This window comes from Antennarius striatus, chromosome 13, assembly GCF_040054535.1.
Source record: "Antennarius striatus isolate MH-2024 chromosome 13, ASM4005453v1, whole genome shotgun sequence".
NCBI lineage: Eukaryota > Metazoa > Chordata > Actinopteri > Lophiiformes > Antennariidae > Antennarius > Antennarius striatus.
This window is the reverse complement of record NC_090788.1, coordinates 11018844-11039923: the sequence shown is the minus strand read 5'-3', so window position 1 is coordinate 11039923 and position 21080 is coordinate 11018844. Positions and strand designations below refer to the sequence as shown.

Below are 21080 nucleotides of genomic sequence, written 5' to 3'. Positions count from 1 at the left end.
TATCCTTTTTGGTAAATTACCGCTGATTGTGATCATGTAGACGTTTGATATCAAGATTCTTTGTGTATTTTATGACTTGAGTGATTTTTTTATTGCAGCAAAGTGCAAAGTGCGATACTTACACACACCCCTGGTATGTGTGAAGTTATGTTGTTGCATATCTACAGTTTTACAGACCTGGGTGTAACTTATTGTACCCAAAAATAACAACAACGAGAATAAAGATAAATTTGTGTTCATGCATTTACTTATAGCACAGCATTTTTTAAATATGAGGTACAGTATCAGTTAGTTTCACACAAAGCATTTATTAGCACGTATTAGTTTCTTAAATATAACTCCCCTTCCAAAGCACTCACTGCCAGCTTCCACATCATGCTAGAATTTTGAAGAAGAGGAAAATTGCCAAAATATTTTCATCCATATGAATACAAGCCGTCATGCTGTGTCATCTTCAAGAGATTCTCAGAGGGCAGGTGTTAAGACCGCGTAGCACAGCACCTGAAAATGAACACATACAAGTAATATGACATTTGCTTGCCTTCAGAATACATGTTTTGCTTGGTGAAAGCTCATTAAGTGATCACTATAAATGTATTATTATTTAAAAAAAAGATGTTTGCAGACCTACCTGTATCTCCGAGGGCAACCGTGATGACCCACAATGTACTCTTGAGCATAGCAGAACCGTCTGCAGAGTCCTCTATACCCGCATGTCCAATACTGCATCCCTGGATCATTGCCTGTAGAAAAAAAGGAATCACAAGCATGGATCCATGTTCTTGATGAAAGTGACATGTTCAGAAATCTTAGAATACATTTATAAAATATAAATTTACTGTTTAGATTGCGATTGCATATTTTTTCTTTTCCACCACCATGACAAAATCAATCACTTACCCTCCCCAACGGCGAGCATCAGAAGAAGCACAAGGAGAACCAGGCTCAGTCTCTTCATGTTTGGGTACCACCAAGCTTTCAGACACTTCTATGGACTGGCTGATGCTGCATTTATACAGTGTTTCAACCACAGGGGTGGAGTCCGTCATCCCCCCTCCAAATAACAATAACAAGTATCGCTGTCTGATGGCAGTCTGAGGACAGAGGCACAGACTAGTTTTCTGTACTCAACACACAAAACTGAACCTTTTCCACCCATAAATGTTCTATACTTTCCACAAACACAAGACATCTACATGATGAATGAAAGTTCTCTGACACTGTACTTACATACACCCATCTGTGTGGACAGAGGAGCAATAGACCACAAAGGACTCATCCTAAAAGAAATCTTCATAAGTTACATTTACAGGTGAAGTACTAACTACTCTTTTTGCAGTAGACAGTAAACAGTACAATTCTGTCTGCCCTGCTGTGCTTTTAATCGGCTGACCTCTGTTCAACCACCGGTCTGCTTTCATCTGAATATGGCAGCAGTTAATGTGTTATTGCTGATGCTGTGGAACCACAATGAAACCGCACAAAACATACCGCTCCTGCGACACAGGGGATGATTGTTGACAAACCAGTAACACAAACCCATGACTCAGATATGTACTTGTATATCATGTCTACTAGTGCTTCTGTGAAGATACTTATTGTCTCAGTTCCAATATTGAGGAAAAAATTGGTCTAAAAGTGTCGATGACTGAGTAACAGGAGGCTGTCAGGACAGTTGACAATTTCCTGTGTTCCACACATTCTCCAGAGCTAAATCAAATTACATGGCTACCATCTCCCTGCTTTTTTGTTTGTTTTTAGAAAGTTAAAAATCGATCAGTCACAAAGAAATTGAACATTTTCATTGTTTGCTTATCAATAAGTAGGCAAGGAAAGCACTTTTTAAAACAAAAAAAAAGTCCACATGTATTTCATTACTTGAAAATCCAATCTAACTTTTTTTTTGACACTAATCCTCTTCTTCTTCTCCTTTCGGTTTTTCTCTTAAGGGGTTGCCACAGTGAATCAGTTGCCTCCATCTAACCCTGTCTTCTGCATCCTCTTGTCTCACACCAACTACCTTCATGTCCTCTTTCACTACATCTATAAACCTCCTCTCTCGTCTTCCTCAAAGCCTTCTGCCCGGAAGTTCAAAACTCAGCAGCCTTCTACCAATATATTCACTATCTCTCCTCTGGACATGTCCAAACCATCTCAGTCTGGCCTCTCTGACTTTATATCCAAAACCTGGAGTCCATGGGGATTCCTGTCTAACCTCATCTGTCAGACTGTCAATCACCATAGCGAACAAGAACGGGCTCAGAGCTGATCCCTGATGCAGTCCCACCACCACCTTGAACTCCTCTGTCATACCTACAGCACACCTCACCACTGTCTTACAGTCCTCATACATATCCTGCACCGCTCTAACATACTTGTCTGCCACTCCAGACTTCCTGATACAATACCACAGTTCCTCCCTGGGCACCCTGTCATAAGCTTTCTCCAGATCTACAAAAACACAACGCAGCTCCCTCTGGCCTTCTCTTTACTGCTCTATCAACATCCTTAAAGAAAATACTGCATTTGTAGTAATGTACTCTTTTTTGGCATTTTTAGTGAAACTAATCCTAATCTGTAAAAAAATTTTATCATTGCAACTGAAAGACGTGAGTAATCATAAGAATGTATAGTATTTAGATGAATAAATGGGCGTGCTCTTCTCCAAATAAGTCCTTTTGAATAAGTCTACGTTTAACTTTTATTGTGACTTCGTTGGGGGACACAATCTGGTACAGATGGTGGCGCTAGAGGTTTAAAATGTTGGATACTTCACACAGCGAAGAAAAGAACATCCGCCCATTTGCGCATGCGCATTCCCCCAGCCTGTGTCCAACAACAACACTCCGGTACAAGCTAGACTTTCATTCCAAGATGGCAGACCTCCTAGGTTCGATCTTAAACTCGATGGAGAAGCCTCCAGCTGTCGGCGACCAGGAAAGCCGACGAAAGGCACGAGGTACATACTGTTCCGCCATACGAACGTTTGCGGTAGCTTCAAACTGCTTGTGATACGAAAAGGGAATGTTAGGATGTTAAAAAATAAGCGAAAAAGAGAAAGCATAAAGCGAAGAAGCGAAAGCGACGACTTCATGTCAGGTGCTCTGATTGGTTAGTCAGGCCTCCACGTAAGGACCCAGGGCCCGGTTTTAGCGCCGCCCAATCGGAACTTGGACCCACCGTGCTCCACAAACTTCCGTGGGTCAGGGTCAAAGTTCAGGGTTTGGAGCCTCGGGGAACCGCAGCTCAACTTGTTTCAAACCGTATGATGAATTCAAAGTAGCAGTGTCCAGTGATTAAACGCTTTTTAAAAAAAAATTAATCAGTACATTATAATCTTTTTTATGTATACTGCCCCCAACACCCCTGAACGTTTTATAAAAATAAGTTGGTGTACCTCTAAACTTTATGGTCTGTCTCTAAAAATGAAGATTCCCCAAACCCATCTTCTTTCCATTGCTGTTGTGGCTACTTTTCTCTGTGCAATTGGATTCAACACTTTAAGAATCAACAACACAGTCACAAACTGCAACATTCCGCGACACCCCTGTATTCAAAATTTACCCTGACCTACTTGCATAGGTCAAAGATCAAAGCTAGTGCTTTGATCTATGAAAGTAGGTCAGGGTAGCACTAGCTTTGATCTACGATCTTACACTGGCTTTCGCCCTCGTCTTTCCATCCTGAGTGTACAAAAGTTGAAATTTGTACTTAACCAAGTTTTCTCAAGGTCATCTCATTTTCATCCCCTTTGCCGCCCGAGTAATGTGCTTTTTGTTTCATATTTCTATCTGCAACAGTTGCGAAGATATATGATGGATGAACGGATGGACGAACACACGAACACTGACACTCACAATACATCATTGCTTTGAAGCGGGATTTAACTAGAACCAATGCAGTCACCGACTGCAACATCCCGTGACACCCCTGAATTCAAAATTTTACCTACTTGGATAGGTCAAAGATCAAATCTAGTGCTCTGACCTACTGTCATTGACCAAGGCACTAGCTTTGATCTATGGTCTTATTCACACTGGCCTTCTCCCTCGTCTTCCTATCTTATCCGGTTCCTGAGTGTACAAAAGTTGACATTTGACCTTAACCTAATTTTCTCAAGGTCATCATTTCCTTTTCATCCCCTTTGCCGCCCGAGGAATGTGCTTTTTGTTTCGTCTTTCTATCCGCAACAGCTGTGAAGATATTTGGTGGACAAACTAGCGGAAGAGCGGCAACACGAACACTGACAATTATAATAAATCACCACTTTGAAGCAGGATGTAATAATTCCAGTTCATCCATCCTTCCATCCATTTTTGTTCTCCCCGTGTTTGTGTGGGTTCTCTGCAGGTTCTCCAGCTTCCTCCCACCTCCACAAACATGAAACTAATGTGAATTGATCACTCCAATTGGGGTCAGCAATGGCTCAGTGGTAGAGCGTGTGGTAGAGCGGATTGTCCAATGTTTCAAGATCAGCGGTTAGATTACAGCTCCTGCCCAAAACAACACCCGGAGGTGAGCTGACAGTGGGAGGTGTCAGCTCACCTCCTGAGCACTGCTGAGGCACCCAAAAAAGGAGCTGCCTGCCACACATACAAACAGGGGGCGCATACATGCCCACTGTTTGTGTGTGTGTGTGTGTGTGTGTGTGTGTGTGTTAATGTGTGCAGGACCTGTACACACATATATATGCATGGTTCAAAACTAACTAGAGTGCCACTAATTTCCCTGCGGGGATAAAAATCAATAAGGTAAAAAAAAAAATTGTCCATAGGTATGAGTGTGCATGAGTGGTTGTCTGTCTATGTGTGTCGACCACGATGCGCTGGCAATGTAGCTGGGGTGTACCCCGCTTCTCGTCTATTGCTAGGTGGGATAGGCTCCAGCAAGCTTGCGATCCACAGGGCTGATAAGCGTCTGTAGACGAGACGATTACAGTCACTCATCTTCAGGAAGATAGACAATGCCAGTGACTAACATTAAAAAAACTTTTATAGCTCAGACTGAAGGCATTTTAATGAACTGCAGTTGATGAAGAAATGAGCAATGGAAGTAAATTTGCACAGGGTCCCTAAACATCTGGTTAAGAATGATATTTTGTTTGAATTTACTGAAAACGTTCCATGAGAAGTGCAGTGACCTGGAGAAATGCTTCTTCTCCTTTCAGCTTTTACCTTCAGGGATCACCACAGCAAATCAGCTGCCTCCATCTAACCCTGTCTTCTGCATCCTCTTCTCTCACACCAGCTACCTTCATGTCCTCTTTCACTACATCCATAATCCTCCTCTTTGGTCTTCCTCTAGGCCTCCTGCCTGGCAGTTCAAAACTCTCATTTTCCGCCTTAATCAACTGTTCAAACTACTCCTTCCATCTTCCGATCACACTACTGGCACCTGTCAATAGACTTAAATTCCTACCCTTAATTACCCTAACCTGCTGCACGTTCCTCCCATCTCTGTCTCTCTGTATTGCCACCTCCCATCTCTGTCTCTCTGTCTTGCCAAGATCTGGAGAAAGCTTATGACAGGGTGCCCAGAGAGGAACTGTGGTATTGTATCAGGAAGTCTGGAGTGGCAGACAAGTATGTTAGAGCGGTGCAGGACATGTATGAGGACTGTAAGACAGTGGTGAGGTGTGCTGTAGGTGTGACACAGGAGTTCAAGGTGGAGGTGGGACTGCATCAGGGATCAGCTCTGAGCCCGTTCTTGTTCCCTATGGTGATGGACAGGCCGACAGATGAAGTTAGACAGGAGTCTTCATGGACTATGATGTTTGCAGATTAAATTGTGATTTGTAGTTAGAGCAGGGAACAGGTGGAGGAGAAGCTAGAGCGGTGGATGTTTGTCCTGGAAAGTAGAGAAATGAAGGTTAGCTGCAGTAAGACAGAGGACATACCGTATGTGTGAATGAGAGGGACCCAAGTTGAAGAGTGAGGTTACAGGGAAAAGAGATCAAGAAGGTGGTGAATTGTAAGTACTAAGGGTCAACAGTCCAGAGCAATGGAGAGTGTGGAAAGAGGTGAAGAAGCTTGTACAGGCAGGATGAATCAAGTGGAGAAAAGTGTCAGGTGTGATGTGTGATAGAAGAGTTTCAGCTAAAATGAAAGGAGACTGGGCTTGCACTAGGAGGGTGTATGACTATGCCACTGTGGCTCAGTGTAAAAGAACTGAGCAAGCCACAAAAAGCCACATTCTGTGTCCAAGACAGTGGCACAGTGCGCGGACGCCCGACGCCCGTTGTGAGCGAGTCTGGGGGGCCTCCCCTGGGAAATGTTTTAGAAAATGGGGTTGTTTTCCTGTTTTCTGGTGCATTCTGAGGACAAAATATTCTGTTCAGTTTACCTACAAAAATACGCTAAAGTCAACAGTTCAAGCTTAACTATCTTTATTTCTGTCCTACTTTATGCAGGTATAAATGTGAGATTCAACAACTGAAAACTTGCATTCACTATGTGAAGATACAGTCATACAAAATATTACTCAATGTTTACTTGTAAGTTTTACTTAGACTAGAAGACATTTTAACTTTGACCACCACCAACACCATTGGTATGCCATAGTTTATTTTATTTTTTAAATTCAACAACATGATTTTTCATTTCAATTTAAAAAGGCATGAAAAAAGCAAGCGAGGTGAATACATATTTACATACATCGCTGGTTATTCCTGCCGGTCATAGGTATCAAAAGTCTAAGACTACAAACAAGTATTGATAATATCTTTTATTTACCTTCTGATCGGTCTGTCACCACTCCTACCCCCTCTCATAATGAGGACTTCTTTTGATCGATCGTCCTCGCCTTGTTGTACACAAATTCGCGGGTTCAGCTTGTAAAAAAACAATATTTTGTTTTTCATTGGAGGAGAGGAGGTCATGACCCGAGTACATATTTAATGATCGGGAGCGTTCAGGTCAGTTTGGCTATTTCCGTCGGAATGCTTCGGCTAAATTCCGTTGGCATGCGGAAATAGCGGCGCGAGAGCCACTGGCTAGTGGAAGGAGCGGCGTGAGCGCTGCTCGCTAGCGGAAGTAGCGAGAGCCGCTCGCCTAGCGGAAGTAGCGAGAGCCGCTCGCCTAGCGGAAGTAGCGAGAGCCGCTCGCCTAGCGGAAGTAGCGAGCGCCGCTCGCCTAGCGGAAGTAGCGAGCGCCGCTCGCCTAGCAGATGTAGCGAGCGCCGCTTGCCTGGCAGAAGTAGCGAGCGCCGCTAGCGAGCAACAAAGTTTTAAGTTTTAGCCTTTTTTCCGTAAAAATAAGAACGCCACTGTGGCTACACAGTCTAAAAACCTTGTAGCCAATCTGGAATTTACTTCGCCTATGGCGAAGTGGCGAATGGCTAGCGCAAGCCCAGAAATAGAGGCAATTGATTCGTTGTGGCGACGCCTGAAGGGAAAAGCGGAAAGGAAAAGTAGAAGATGATCTACAAAAACACAATGCAGCACCCTCTGGCCTTCTCTGTACTTCTCTACCAACATCTTCAAAGCAAATACTGCATCTGTAGTACTCTTCTTCTTTTCCTTTCGGCTTTTCCCTTCAGGGGTCGCCACAGCGAATCAATTGACTCCATCTAACCCTGTCCTTTGCATCCTCTTCTGTCACACCAACTACCTTCATGTCCTCTTTCACTACATCCATAAACCTCCGCTTTGGTCTTCCTCTAGGCCTCCTGCCTGGCAGTTCAAAACTCAGCATCCTTCTACCAATATATTCACTATCTCTCCTCTGCACATGTCCAAACCATCTCAGTCTGGCCTGTCTGACTTTATCTCCAAAACCTCTAACGTGCTGTCCCTCTGATGTACTCATTCCTGATCCTGTCCTTCCTGGTCACTCCCAAAGAGAATCTCAGCATCTTCATCTCTGGTACCTCCAGCTCTGCCTCCTGTCTTTTCCTCAGTGACACTGTCTCTAGACCAAACAACATCACTGGTCTCACCACAGTTTTGTACACCTTTCCTTTAATTTTAGCTGAAACTCTTCTATCAGACATCACACCCACACTTTCCTCCACCCGCTCCATCCTGCCTGTACACGCTTCTCCACCTCTTTTCCACACTCTCCATTGCTCTAGACTCTTGACCCTAAGTACTTATTTCCTACACCTTCTTGATCTCTTCTCCCCGTTAACCTCACTCTTCAACTTGGGTCCCTCTCATTCACACACATGTATTTTGTCTTCCTGCGGCTAACCTTCATTCCTCTCCTTTCCAGGACAAACCTCCACCTCTCTAGCTTCTCCTCCACCTCTTCCCTACTCTCACTGCAGATCACAGTGTCATCTGCAAACATCATAGTCCATGGGGATTCCTGTCTAACCTCGTCTGTCAGCCTGTCCATCACCATAGCGAACAAGAAGGGGCTCAGAGCTGATCCCTGATGCAGTCCCACCTCCACCTTGAACTCCTGTGTCACACCTACAGCACACCTCACCACTGTCTTACAGTCCTCATACATGTCCTGCACCGCTCTAACATACTTGTCTGCCACTCAAGAGTCTGTCTTAACTCCTTCCTGAAAGACATGCAACACTCTTCCTTTTTCAGTTTCCACCATTTTGTCCTCTGCTCTGCCTTTGCCCTCTTCATCTTCCTCACCACCAGAGTCATCCTACACACCACCATCCTATGCTGTTTGGCTACACTATCGCCTACTATTACTTTACAGTCACTGATCTCCTTGAGATTACACCATCTACATACGATGTAGTCTACTTGTGTGCTCTTACCACCACTCTTATAGGTCACCCTATGTTCCTGCCTCTTCTGGAAGAAAGTATTCACTATAGCCATTTCCATCCTTTTTGCAAAATCAACTACCATCTGTCCTTCTGCCTTCCTCTCCTGGATACCAAAACTGCCCATCACCACCTCATCACATCTGTTACCTGCACCAACATGTCAATTGAAGTCTGCACCAATGACAACTCTCTCACTTCTAGGTATGCTCTGCATCACTTCATCCAAGTCCAACCATAATTTCTCCTTCTCCACCAGCTCACATGCTACCTGTGGAGCATACCCACTAACGACATTGAACATCACACCTTCTATTTCTAGCTTCAGACTCATCACTCTATCTGACACTCTTTTTACCTCCAGGAAATTACTATCAAACTCCTCCTTCAAGATAACTCCTACTCCATTTCTCTTCCTATCTACGCCATGATAGACCAACTTGAACCCTGCTCCTAAACTTCTAACCTTGCTACTTTTCCTCCTGGTCTCCTGGACACACAGTATGTCTACCTTCCTCCTCTGAATCATGTCAAATTAACGCTCTACCTTTTCCTGTCATAGTTCCGACATTCAATGTCTGTACTCTCAGTCCTATACTCTTTTCTCTCTTCCTACGAAAACACTTTTGTCCTCTCCTTTTTCGACCGACAGTAGTCCAATTTCAGCACAGATGGCGGTTGTTGTTAACCTGGGCCTTGACCGATCCAGTATGGAAGTCATAGATTCGATTTGCAAATTGATTTAGCAAAAGTTTTACTTCGGATGCCCTCCTGACAAAATTCTGTATTTATCCGGGCTTGGGACCAGCACAATAAGACATTGGCTTGTGTTCTCTTTTGGCTACATTATACTGTACCATTTGGAATTTCAGAACGCATTATTTTCTGATTCTAGTTGTGACAGAGTAACTACTCCGCGCCATGGCAATGCTGAGTGGAGAACTGCTTCAAGCAAACAACTGTATCCACTTAAAAGCTGTGGTGAAGATATAAACAAGTGATTAAAAAAGGAGCCAAGTCAGTTTCATTAACCATAATGACTCCTCATAAAATACCAGATTCTCTCTGCATGTAGACCCATGCTACAAAGGACACGGTTTTGGTGTCAGTCTGCACACAATCGCTGATCTGGAAACGAGGATTTGGGATGAAAGGAATTGTTTCTCTTAATTATAATTTTTGTGACTTCTACTTGAAAAAGACAGCCTTAGGACAGCCTACATGATTTGTGTTCACAAAGGAAACAAAGTAATTTTGTAAAACTTCTGTCATTTCAGAGCAAGCAGCAAGACTCAAGAAAATGGAGGACGAGGAGAAGAGAAAGAAAGTAGCTTTCAGGAAAAAGGTGGGATGTGACCTCCATTACAATAACAACTTAGTATCATTATTCATTACTTGTATTTGTGTAGTGTCAGATCATGACAAAAGGTTATGTCAAAACACTTTTCAGATAGAGCAGGGAAAGATCTGGTTTTATGGACGTAACTTATCCACATGAGAAAGCTTCGGAGGCAAGGAAAAACTTCCCTTTATTAGGGAGAATCCTTGACCCTGACCCCAGGGTCATCTACCCTAAAACAGATATTTGTGAGATGTCTTGGGTCAAGAACTATTACTTCATTTATTTATTTTTTTATTTAATACCTGGAAGTTTGTGGTCATCCTGGATTTAATGTCCTTAATTGATGTTTGAAGTCGAGCATAGCTTTGACTGACAGGTATGTCAGGACTGACAGGTATGTCTGCGCTTGGCACCTGCTTAGTGGAGCAGTTTTTTCCGTGTTTCCTAAAAATGTTGCCTAAGGGAAGCATAAATAGTGTGAATAAAGTAGTTCCAAGCCTGGGCTTGCACTAGGAGGTAGTATGACTAAGCCACTGTGGTTCAGTGTAATAGAATTGAGTAAGCCACAAAAAGCCACATTCTGTGTCCAAGACAGCGGCGCAGCACACCACGCCGACGAGCAAGCTCGTGGGGGGCCTCCCCCGGGAAATTTTTTAGAAAATGGGGTTGTTTTCCTGCATTCTGAGGGCAAAATCTTCTCTTCAGTTTACCTACAAAAATCAACAGTTCAAAGTCAACAGTTCAAGCTTAACTATCTTTATTTCTATCCTAGTTTATGCAGGTATAAAGGTGAGATTCAACAACTGAAAACTTGCATTCACTATGTGAAGATACAGTCATACAAAATGTTACTCAATGTTTACTTGTAAGTTTTACTTAGATAGATAGATAGATAGATAGATAGATAGATAGATATATATATACTTTAATGATCCCAAGGGAAATTCAGGTGACATCTGCTCACAAGAGATACAATAAATACACATAACAATGACAGAAAGTAATGGCACAGCCAAAAGACGCTGTATAAGTTACATTATTTACATGCTGTTACATAATTATAACAGGACTAGAAGACATTTTAACTTAGACTTTCACACTTTGATTTTAATAAATTTGATTCTTGGTATTACTCAATGTTTACTTGTAAGTTTTAATTGGACTGGAAGACATTATACAGGGCTCGAAATTAACTTTTTTTCTTGGTAGCACTGGTGCTCCCAAATTTAGAAGTTAGTAGCACCAGCAAAGACTTTAGGAGCACCTACTCAAAAGCAAGGGAGTGACGGAATGATAGAGACGCTCCGTCCATCTCCGTTCCGCGTGCCTCTCTCCCTCACCCAGGAGAGCAGCCGCAGCTGCGCTCTCATTGTTTCCTGGCAGGACTGCAGGAGCGCAGTCTCACAAAAAAAGGCGCACCAGATTTTTTTCCCTAGTCGCACCGGTGCTCCCAAATATATTTAATAGTCGCACTGATAAAAATTTGGCCGCATATGCGACCAAAATGGGCGCAATTTCGAGCCCTGTTATAACTTTGACTTAGACACTTTGATTTCAATAATTTTGATTCTTGGCAAGATATGAGACATAGCACAAATTAAAAGTCTGAAAAATCAAAAGGCATGAAAAATAGCAAGCGAGGTGAAGACACATTTACATGCATCACTGGTTATTCCTGTCGGTCATAGGGATCAAAAGTCTAAGGCCCCATCCACACGATGGCGGATTTTTTTAAAACACAACTTTTTTGTTGCGTTTACACCTTCCGTCCACACGACAACGCAGATATCCGGAACGAAAACGCAACTTTTCGAAAACGCTGGCTGAGGTGGATTTTTTTAAAAACGCTGGGTCTGCGTTGTCGTGTGGACGGTGTATTTGCAACTTTTAAAAAACGCTGACGTCTTACCTGCGACGAAAACCTCTGTGACGTCATATTTATGGGCCCGTGTGTTGTGACAACAAAATACGAAGGATTCCTATTGGATAAGATTTGACTCAATACTGCCACCACATGGTTTTGCATGCTTATAGCCGTCTTCGAAAACGCACTGCTGCGTTTACGTGTGGACGGAGATTTTTTTGAAAACGATGTCGTGTGGACGCAAATCGTTTTCGATGCGTTTTTAAAAAGTTATGTTTTTTAAAAAATCCATCGGTTTGGACAGGGCCTAAGACTACAAATAAGCATTGATAATATCTTTAATTTGCCTTTCAGATTGGTCTGTCACCACTCCTACCCCCTCTCAGCATTCACCATTTGTTGTTCAAGTAGAATTTTAACACCAAATCCTCTATAAAACACTACTTTCATTTTCTTTTCATCGATCGTCCTTGCCTTGTCGTACACCAATTCGCGGGTTTAGCTTGTAAAAATGGAATCCTTTTTTTTTTCATTGGACGAGAAGAGGTCATGACCCAAGTGCATATTTAATGATCGGAGACGTTCAGGTCACTTCGGCTCTTTCCGTCGGCATGCGCGCCGCCTGGCGATAGAAAAAGTTTGTTTTCTTATGTTATCGCTCGGGTATTTTCGCGAGACCAAAAAAGTTTTAAGGTTTCGCCTTTTTTTCCTAAAAATAAGAACGACACTGTGGCTACACAGGCTAAAAACCTTGTAGCCACTCTGGAATTTACTTTGCCTATGGCATAGTGGCGATCGGTTAACACAAGCCCAGCAAGCAATGAATCCTGCAAAATTCCATACTTTTGTGTACGTGGAAGATTTATAATTGACACGTACAAACTGAGATATATTGGATAAATATGACCTTTTATTTTAGTGCCGATGTTCTAACACCAACTGAATGTTCCAGCCTCAGACTCTGTCGATCAATTTTGTCGAAAGTTGCAATTATATCTTATACAGCAGTCTCCAACCACTGATTTACGACCCGGTACCGGGTCATGTGTCTTTAGGTACCGTTTGAATTTGTCTTTTTTTTAAAATTGATTATCAATGTAAATATATTTTATTTTGAAACATGACTTCTGTGTGGAATGACAGACAAATGCATGCTTCTGAGTCTCTTGGCAGGTCTTGGTCACGTGATAGATTATCAGCCGTTACCCCAAAACTAAGCGCCCACAACTGTGAGTGTTATGCATTAAAATCATCTTTAAATCACCAAAAAAGCATTGAAAACCCTGCTTCCATTTCCAACCTCCAATCTTTGTGTAGTGACCGTTAAGGAAAACCAAACTGCGGAGTAAACCGGACGTCTGTTACACACTTCAATTGCTTTTGTCTCCGCTTATGCCTAGATGGGACCGGCTTGTTGCAGAGAAACAAGCTCAGAGCTCCCACTAATTCTCATTATTGTTATTTTTTGATTGACTTGTTCAGTCTTTTAGAATGATCAGTGTTTCTCCTGCAGTCATATGAATAGAGTTTTTTATTACAATTATTTTGTATTGAAAAGGATGTTGTTCTGAAATAAATAGTTTCGTTTACAGAAATGTTGATTATTAATTTATGAACAAAAGGTTGTTTGTTGTCTGTTGATGTCTGCACTTGACATTACACCACTGCAAGTGATTTATTATTAGACTACAGCCATCCTGGTGTCATTAACGATTATTGAGCAAATGAAGGCCGGTTTGTGGCGCAGCGGTAGAGCAGATGCCTTGAAGACGGATCGCCCGGCCATTGGTGGATCGATTCCCGCTCCCGCCATGACATCCCTTGGAGTGTGAGCTGACAGTGGGAGGTGCCAGCTCACCTCCCAGCCACTGCCGAGGTGCCCCTGAGCAAGGCGCCGTCCCCACCACAAGCTGCTCATTGGGGTGCTGTGTTTCAGGGGCCTTGTTCACAACACTGTGTGTGATGTGCTGAAAAACTAACAGAAATGCATGCATGAGAGTGTAAAGAGAATTTCCCCTCTGGGGATCAATCTTCTTCTCCTTTTCCTTTCGGCTTTTCCCTTCAGGGGTCGCCACAGCGAATCAATTTCCTCCATCTAGCCCTGTCCTTTGAATCCTCTTCTCTCACACCAACTACCTTCATGTCTTCCCTCATTACATCCATAAACCTCCTCTTTGGTCTTCCTCTAGGCCTCCTGCCTGCAGTTCAAAACTCAGCATCCTTCTACCAATATATTCACTATCTCTCCTCTGAACATGTCCAAACCATCTCAGTCTGGCCTCTCTGACTTTATCTCCACAACCTCTAACATGTGCTGTCCCTCTGATATACTCATTCCTGATCCTATCCTTCCTGGTCACTCCCAGAGAGAACCTCAGCATCTTCATCTCTGCTACCTCTAGCTCTGTCTCCTGTCTTTTCTTCAGTGGCACTGTCTCTAGACCAAACAACATCGCTGGTCTCACCACAGTTTTGTACACCTTTCCTTTCATTTTAGCTGAAACTCTTCTATCACACATCACACCTGACACTTTCCTCCACCCGTTCCATCCTGCCTGGACACGCTTCTTCACCTCTTTTCCACACTCTCCATTGCTCTGGACTGTTGAGCCTAAGTACTTAAAATCCTCCACCTTCTTGATCTCTTCTCCCTCTAACCTCACTATTCCACTTGGGTCCCTCTCATTCACACACATGTACTCTGTCTTACTGCGGCTAACCTTCATTCCTCTCCTTTCCAGGACAACCCCTCTGGGGATCAATAAAGGTTTGAATTATTATTATTATAAAAAAAGGATGGGGAACGCTGATCTAGTAAGACAAGCACGGAGATAAGTGTAAGCTAACACATCAGGAACAATTGTTAGTTTTTTAAGAAGTGGTTTAATAACAGCTGTTTCCTAACATGACCTGTCAGTAAGATTCATAAGCAATGGATACTAATTAATGGAAAGACTAAGTAATTTAGTTGGGACTGGGTCTTAGAGACGGGTGAATGGTTTAGATGAGGTTATAGTTGGACTTAGTTGCTGTAGGTTGGTGGGGGAGAAGTTATCCAAACAACTGTCAAAAATAAATGATACATCTTGTTTCTGTATTGGGTAATGTAATGACACTAGAACTTTCGTGCTCTTCTAATGAAATATCTGAAAATGGCCGCCTCAAAAACCATCTTCACATTTGTTGATCTGGGTTTGCATGTCAGGTGAAGGCAATGGAGAGATGATCAAGATGATAATGGGCAAAAGACCTTCAAAAGGTCTTTCAAGGAAGAAATATGTGGTGGAAATTGATCCATGAGAAGGACCAATGTGGAAAAGTGATCTAGGAGCAGCAATAAGAGACGACTGGAGCTGGATTGATGAAGAATACTGTTTGTTAGTAGATGAGTCCATTCTGAGAATTCAAGCTGTTACAAAAGAGATGGAGCAACAAAATACTAATGGTGCATTGTTTTTCTCATAACAACGTAATATTCTCCTCAAAGTAGATTGATTCCATATTTTTTCTGCTTTCTGATGTAAGTTTTGACTAACTACAATTTTCTTTTTCTAAATGCTTCTTTAAACCAGATGTACAGCATTTTAAGCGACAGCTTTTTGCCATGTTTGATCCCACATCCATGATTTGTTATTCCTCTGACAGAGTCAACACGATACAAAATGAAGGCATCCTGACATGATCATGATATGATAAGACGGGCAGGAGGTTTTTTTTAATTATCTTCCTATGTCTTCCTTAGATGGAGAAAGAGGTGTCAGATTTCATTCAAGACAGTTCGCAGCAAAAACGTAAATACCATCCAATGGGGAAGATTGAAAGAAACATATTGTAAGTTGACTTTACTCCAGAGAGATCATTCAGGCATTAAAAACGACATGTCTGTATCACATGATCCCAACTATATTTCATTTCCTCATGTCTCAGGCACGATGTTGCAGAAGTGGCTGGTCTGACTTCTTTTTCTTTTGGAGAAGACGAGGAGAGCCGTTATGTAATGCTTTTTAAGAAGGTTTGAATTCTTTATCTTACTGTTAAATGACATTATATTTTCCAAGGAGACCTTATTTCTGTCCAGTTTGTCTAAAACTTGGTGAAATAATCTGATATGGATGAAAGCGCACATTCCAACTGCTGGGTGGATAATGAATCAATTTTCCTTTTCTTTAACATAAATACCATACATTCTAAAATTCCATAGATAGTCCTAAAACATAATTATATACCTTATATAAATACAGTGATACCTCTACTTACGAACGTCTCCTCATACCAAATTTTCAAGTAACGAAAACCTCAACAGGAAAATATTGCCTCTTGTTACGAAAGAAATTTCAAGATACGAAAAGTAAAAATACAGTATAGGCTGCTACTCGCAGCTCCCAAAGTTTCCTGAACGCAACATTCTTACAGCTGCTCTGCCATTGGCTATTACCTAGCATCTTCCTGGCATCCCATTGGCTAAGAGGGACCTCTATGTGTAGCTAGATAGGTGTCTATGCAGCTTCCTTGTCATTCGGCCCTTGACCCATGTTGTCTTCTGATTGTTTTACGTAAATATATTAACTTTTAGAGTATTCACTATGGACCCCAAGAAAGTGATGGAGGAATAGAAAAGATTTTTTTTGTCCGTACAAACAAAGCAAGAGATAATAGAAAAGCATGAAAAGAGATGCGTTTGGTTGATCTCACGAAAGAATATGGCCGTAATGCATCTGTAATCGCCATGTTATTAAAACAAAAGGAAGCCATAAAACACCGGGAGTTTAAGGCATCGCGTCGGTGGTTCGAGAAGTTCAAAAGGAGGACTGGAATTCACTCTGTTGTTCGGCATGCTGAGGCAAGTAGCGAATGAACTAAAGAGGGCAAAAAATAATGACAACAGCAGTTAAAAGGTAAATGACCATATTTATTCTTTATTCTATATTTTTTACATTATGCACAACTCTCATTTATTGTGTAATAATTTAATTGTAACATGTGTTACGTGTTTTGATGCATTTTGATGCTTAATAAAATATCTCTGAATTTTGGGGGGCTTGGAACGGATTAGGGCATTTGCATGAAAAATGCGTCTCTACTTAGAAAATTTTCTTCTTAAGAGACTTCTTCCAGAATCAATTTCCTAAGTAGAGGTACCACTGCATGTGTAAATTTGACTTTTTCATACAGATTTATTTTGTTGTTTGTTCATCCATCTATACATCCATCCATCTTCAACCTCTTGAAGATGGATGGGGCTGGGTCATGGGGGCAATGCCCATACCTCCCTCTCCCCAGACACCACCTCCAGCTCCTCCGTTGGGATCCCTAGGCATTCCCAGGCCAACCGAGAGACATAATCCCTCCAGCATGTCCTTGGTCTTCCCCAAGGTCTCCTCTTGGTAGGACATGCCCGGAACATCTCCCCAGGGAGGCGTCCAGGAGGCATACGAAACAGATGCCCGAGCCACCTCAGCAGACTCCGCTCGAGGCAGAGGAACAGTGGCTCTACTATGAGCTCCTCCCTGGTGACTGAGCTCCTCACCCTATCTCTAAGGGTGCATCCAGCCACTTTACGGAGGAAACTCATTTCAGCCGCTTGTATCCGGGATCTTGTCCTTTTGGTCATGACCATAGGTGAGAGTAGGAACGTAGATTGACCGGTAAATCGAGAGCTTCGTCTTGCGACCCAGCTCCTTCTTCACCACGACAGACCTATACAGCAACCGCATCACTGCAGAAGCTGCACCGATCTCTCTGTCAATCTCATGTTCCATCCTTCCCTCACTCGTGAACAAGACCCCAAGATACTTAAACTCCTCCACTTGGGGCAAAGACTCTCCACCAACATGAAGAGGGCACATCACCGTTTTCCAGTCGGGAACCATGGCCTCATATTTAGAGGTGTTGATCCTCATCCAACTTACGTCACACTCAGCTGCAAACCGTCCCAGTGCACGCTGAAGGCCCAGGTTTGATGAGGCCAACAGGACAACATCGTCCGCAAAAAGCAGAGATTAACTCCTTTGGTCCCTAAACCAGACTCCTGGCTGCACCTAGAAATTCTGCCCATAAAGATTATGAACAGAACTGGTGAAAGAGGGCAGCCCTGCCAAAGTCTAACATGCACCTTTAACAGGTCTGACTTACTGCTGGCAATGCGAACCAAAATCTGGCTTCAGTCATACAGGGACAACCCCATACACCCAAAGCACTCCCCACAAGATACCAAGAGGGACACAGTCGAATGCTTTCTACAGATCCACAGTACACATGTGGACTGGTTGGGCAAACTTCCATGAACCCTCGAGCACTCGATGGAGAGTGTAGAGCTGGTCCAGTGTTCCGCGACCGGGACGAAAACCGCATTGTTCCTCCTGAATCCGCGGTTCAACTTATAAGTCTAATCCTCTCCAGCACCTTGGAGTAGACTTTCCCCAGAAGGCTGAAAGTCTACTCCAAGGTCTACTCAAGGGTACTGGAGTAGACTCCTATAGCTTTCTGAAAAGAGAGACTATGGCCCCGGTCTGCCAATCCAAAGGTACTGTCCCCAACTGCCATGCGATGTTACAGAGACGTGTCAACCATGACAGGTTGTGTGCATCCAGAGACTTGAGGTATTCAGGGTGAATCTTATCCACCCCCGGTACTTTGTGAGCAAGGAGTTTGGCAACCACCTCAGTGACTTCAGCTTGAGTGATGAATGAGTCCACCTCTGAGACTTCAGCCTCTGCTTCCTCTGTGTAAGACATGGTAGTGGGATTTAGGAGATCCTCGAAGTATTCTTTCCACTGCCCCACAATATCCTCTGAGCAGTCGCTTCGACAAGGGAGGTGGAGAACATGGTCCACTCTGACTCAATGTCTCCAGCCTCCTGGGGTATTTGAGAGAAGCTCAAATACCTCACTGACAGAGTGTTCTGTCAGATTTTCCCAACAGACTCTCAAAACACGTTTGGGCCTGCCGAGTCTGTCCGGCCCCCTACTCTCCCTGCGGATCCAGCTCACCACCATGATAGGTTAACCGCTCTGCCCTTCTCTTCACCCGAGTAACCAACACACGTGGTCGGAGGTGTGATGATACGACAACAAAGTCCATCATCGACCTCCGGCCTAGGGTGGAGGTTAGCCAGACTATATCTAGTCGGTACCTCTCAGCCTTCCTCACAAGCTCTGGCTCCTTTCCCCCCAGCGATGTGACATTCCAACTCCCTAGAGCTAGACTCTTGGTCTGGGGGATTGGGTCGTCAAGCATCATGCTGACGACTGCCACCTAATCCACACTGCAGCCGTTCCTATGGTGTTTGTTAATATGATCATGATAATAATCTTCTAGTTTTCACATGCATGAAGTACTTCTTCTTCACAAGTAAATGATGATTTCACAATTGAAATAATGATGCTTACGTGAGTCGTAGCCTGATATGATTGCAATAGCTTTGGAAATGCATCTGGACACATTTCGGATTGTATCTTGAATTGTTTTGGACAAGTGTGACTGATGTCCTTGCTCTGCTCTGGCAGGAGTTTGCTCCTTCAGACGAGGAGCTGGAAGCTTATCGCAAAGGAGAGGAGTGGGATCCCCAGTTGGCCGAGCAGAGACGTAGACTTAAAGTAAAACTGGATATTCCCCTGAAGATAATTTTCATCAATGATGCAACTCACTATCATCCTCTCATGATCCTTTGCAGATGATTGCATTATACAATATATGTCATGTATTTGCCAGAGTATCTTCCTTTATGTCTCTTTTACACTGACTCCCCTGTACTTGCTGATGAAGCAGATTTAAACAACATGCTTCTGAAAATGTTTGTTGTCTAGCGAAACTTGAAAGCTTTTTATGTTGCAGCTCGGTGTCACCTAACTATCCTGTTTTGATTATTCCTTGACTGTCCATCTCTGACCTTTACTGTCTTTCATGCAGGAACAGGCTGCACTGGAAGAAACAGTATCCAGTCAAACAAAGAAGCAAGAAGCATGTCCCAACTCCAACTACAGAGACAAGTACAGCCACCTGATCGGGACGTCAGCCGCTAAAGATGCAGCTCACACATTAGAGGCCAACAGAGCTTATGGCTGCGGTGAGCTAATGTTGTCACTTTCACCTGTCTCATAGACACGCTGTCATTTCACACCTCCCAATTGACATTTTTAATTTTCTCTCAAAGTTCCGGTGGCCAACAAGAGGGACACCCGCTCCATAGAGGAAGCCATGAATGAAATCAGAGCGAAGAAAAGGCAGAAAAGAGAAGATAACAGCAGCAGCAGTTCTTAGTCTGCTGGTCTTTGTTTTCATTACCTGCTGCTGCGTGTGCGTGTGTTTGTGTGTGTACAGTCTTCAAGGCAATATCCTGTTCTTTAGTCATTTAGAGTATAACCTGTATGATGATGGATAGAGGGTAGATGCCACAATCTCATGCAGACTTTGCAGAAATCGTGTTTTATCAGAGGAGCTGCTCTAATCGTTGAGGAGGATCGTGGCGGTAATCATGAGGCTCCTCACACACAAGCTAACACATTGAACAGTATGAGAAGATTTTGATTCTATCATGTGTGTCCAGTGGGTGCTCAAGCTCTTAAAGCACCTCATATCTTGTTACACAACTTTTAAAGGACATTGTTTAGGAGTAATTAACATACTTCATTTAAATGTGCATTTAGACTTCTGACATTTTTATCTGTAAACTATTGACAGTTTTGAGCTGAAGCCAGACAGGATAATGTTCTGAAAGTATTACAGAAAGCTGACAGTGTTCCAGACACCTAGTGCAGTTTTATTTCCAAAGGGAAACAGGAATGCTGTCTGTTGTCAAGCATTCAGTTTCATTTTTCTTTTTGTCCCAATCTGTTTCAATTTAAGAGAGGAGAACATGTCTAATCCTCTGTTAAAGGAGGAACCCCATGTTGTTTCTACACATCTACAGTCACTGTGACTTCAACTCTTATTAGAAACCACCTTTTTATTATGGAGCCATGTGTCAACACATTGGGTGTCGGGGGAGAGCAGAAGTACCACACTCGCTATAGACGTAAATTTCCCATCTCTTGTTTGTTATATCCTCAAGTATACTTTTTGGAATCCTGTTGTCTTCTTTTAAAAAGTTTGTACTGTTTTGTCCTCCAATGTGTGTTAATAAATTGACAACTATATGTGTAT

The 21080-nt window shown here is 42.9% G+C and overlaps 2 protein-coding genes across 3 annotated transcripts; one reads left to right on the top strand and one right to left on the bottom strand.

The window, feature by feature from the left end:
- Nucleotides 1–627: 627 nt before the first annotated feature.
- Nucleotides 628–1027, bottom strand: defbl2 (defensin, beta-like 2). Its single transcript, XM_068331798.1, has 2 exons — nucleotides 901–1027; nucleotides 628–743 (listed from the first exon to the last, which is right to left on the bottom strand). The coding sequence occupies exons 1-2, from the start codon at nucleotides 956–958 to the stop codon at nucleotides 628–630; spliced, it is 174 nt and encodes a 57-aa protein (XP_068187899.1). The 5' UTR covers nucleotides 959–1027.
- A 1774-nt stretch (nucleotides 1028–2801) lies between these two features.
- Nucleotides 2802–21073, top strand: spag7 (sperm associated antigen 7). Of its 2 annotated transcripts, XM_068331537.1 has the most exons (7): nucleotides 2803–2959; nucleotides 10011–10078; nucleotides 15682–15770; nucleotides 15867–15951; nucleotides 19445–19534; nucleotides 19848–20004; nucleotides 20092–21073. In XM_068331537.1, exons 1-7 carry the CDS (start codon nucleotides 2875–2877, stop codon nucleotides 20196–20198), a joined length of 681 nt encoding a protein of 226 aa, XP_068187638.1. In that variant the 5' UTR covers nucleotides 2803–2874; the 3' UTR covers nucleotides 20199–21073. The 2 variants fall into 2 exon arrangements, with proteins under 2 accessions (XP_068187639.1, XP_068187638.1); XM_068331538.1 differs by lacking the exon at nucleotides 19445–19534 and having other exon boundaries at nucleotides 2802–2959.
- The last annotated feature ends 7 nt before the right edge of the window (nucleotides 21074–21080 follow it).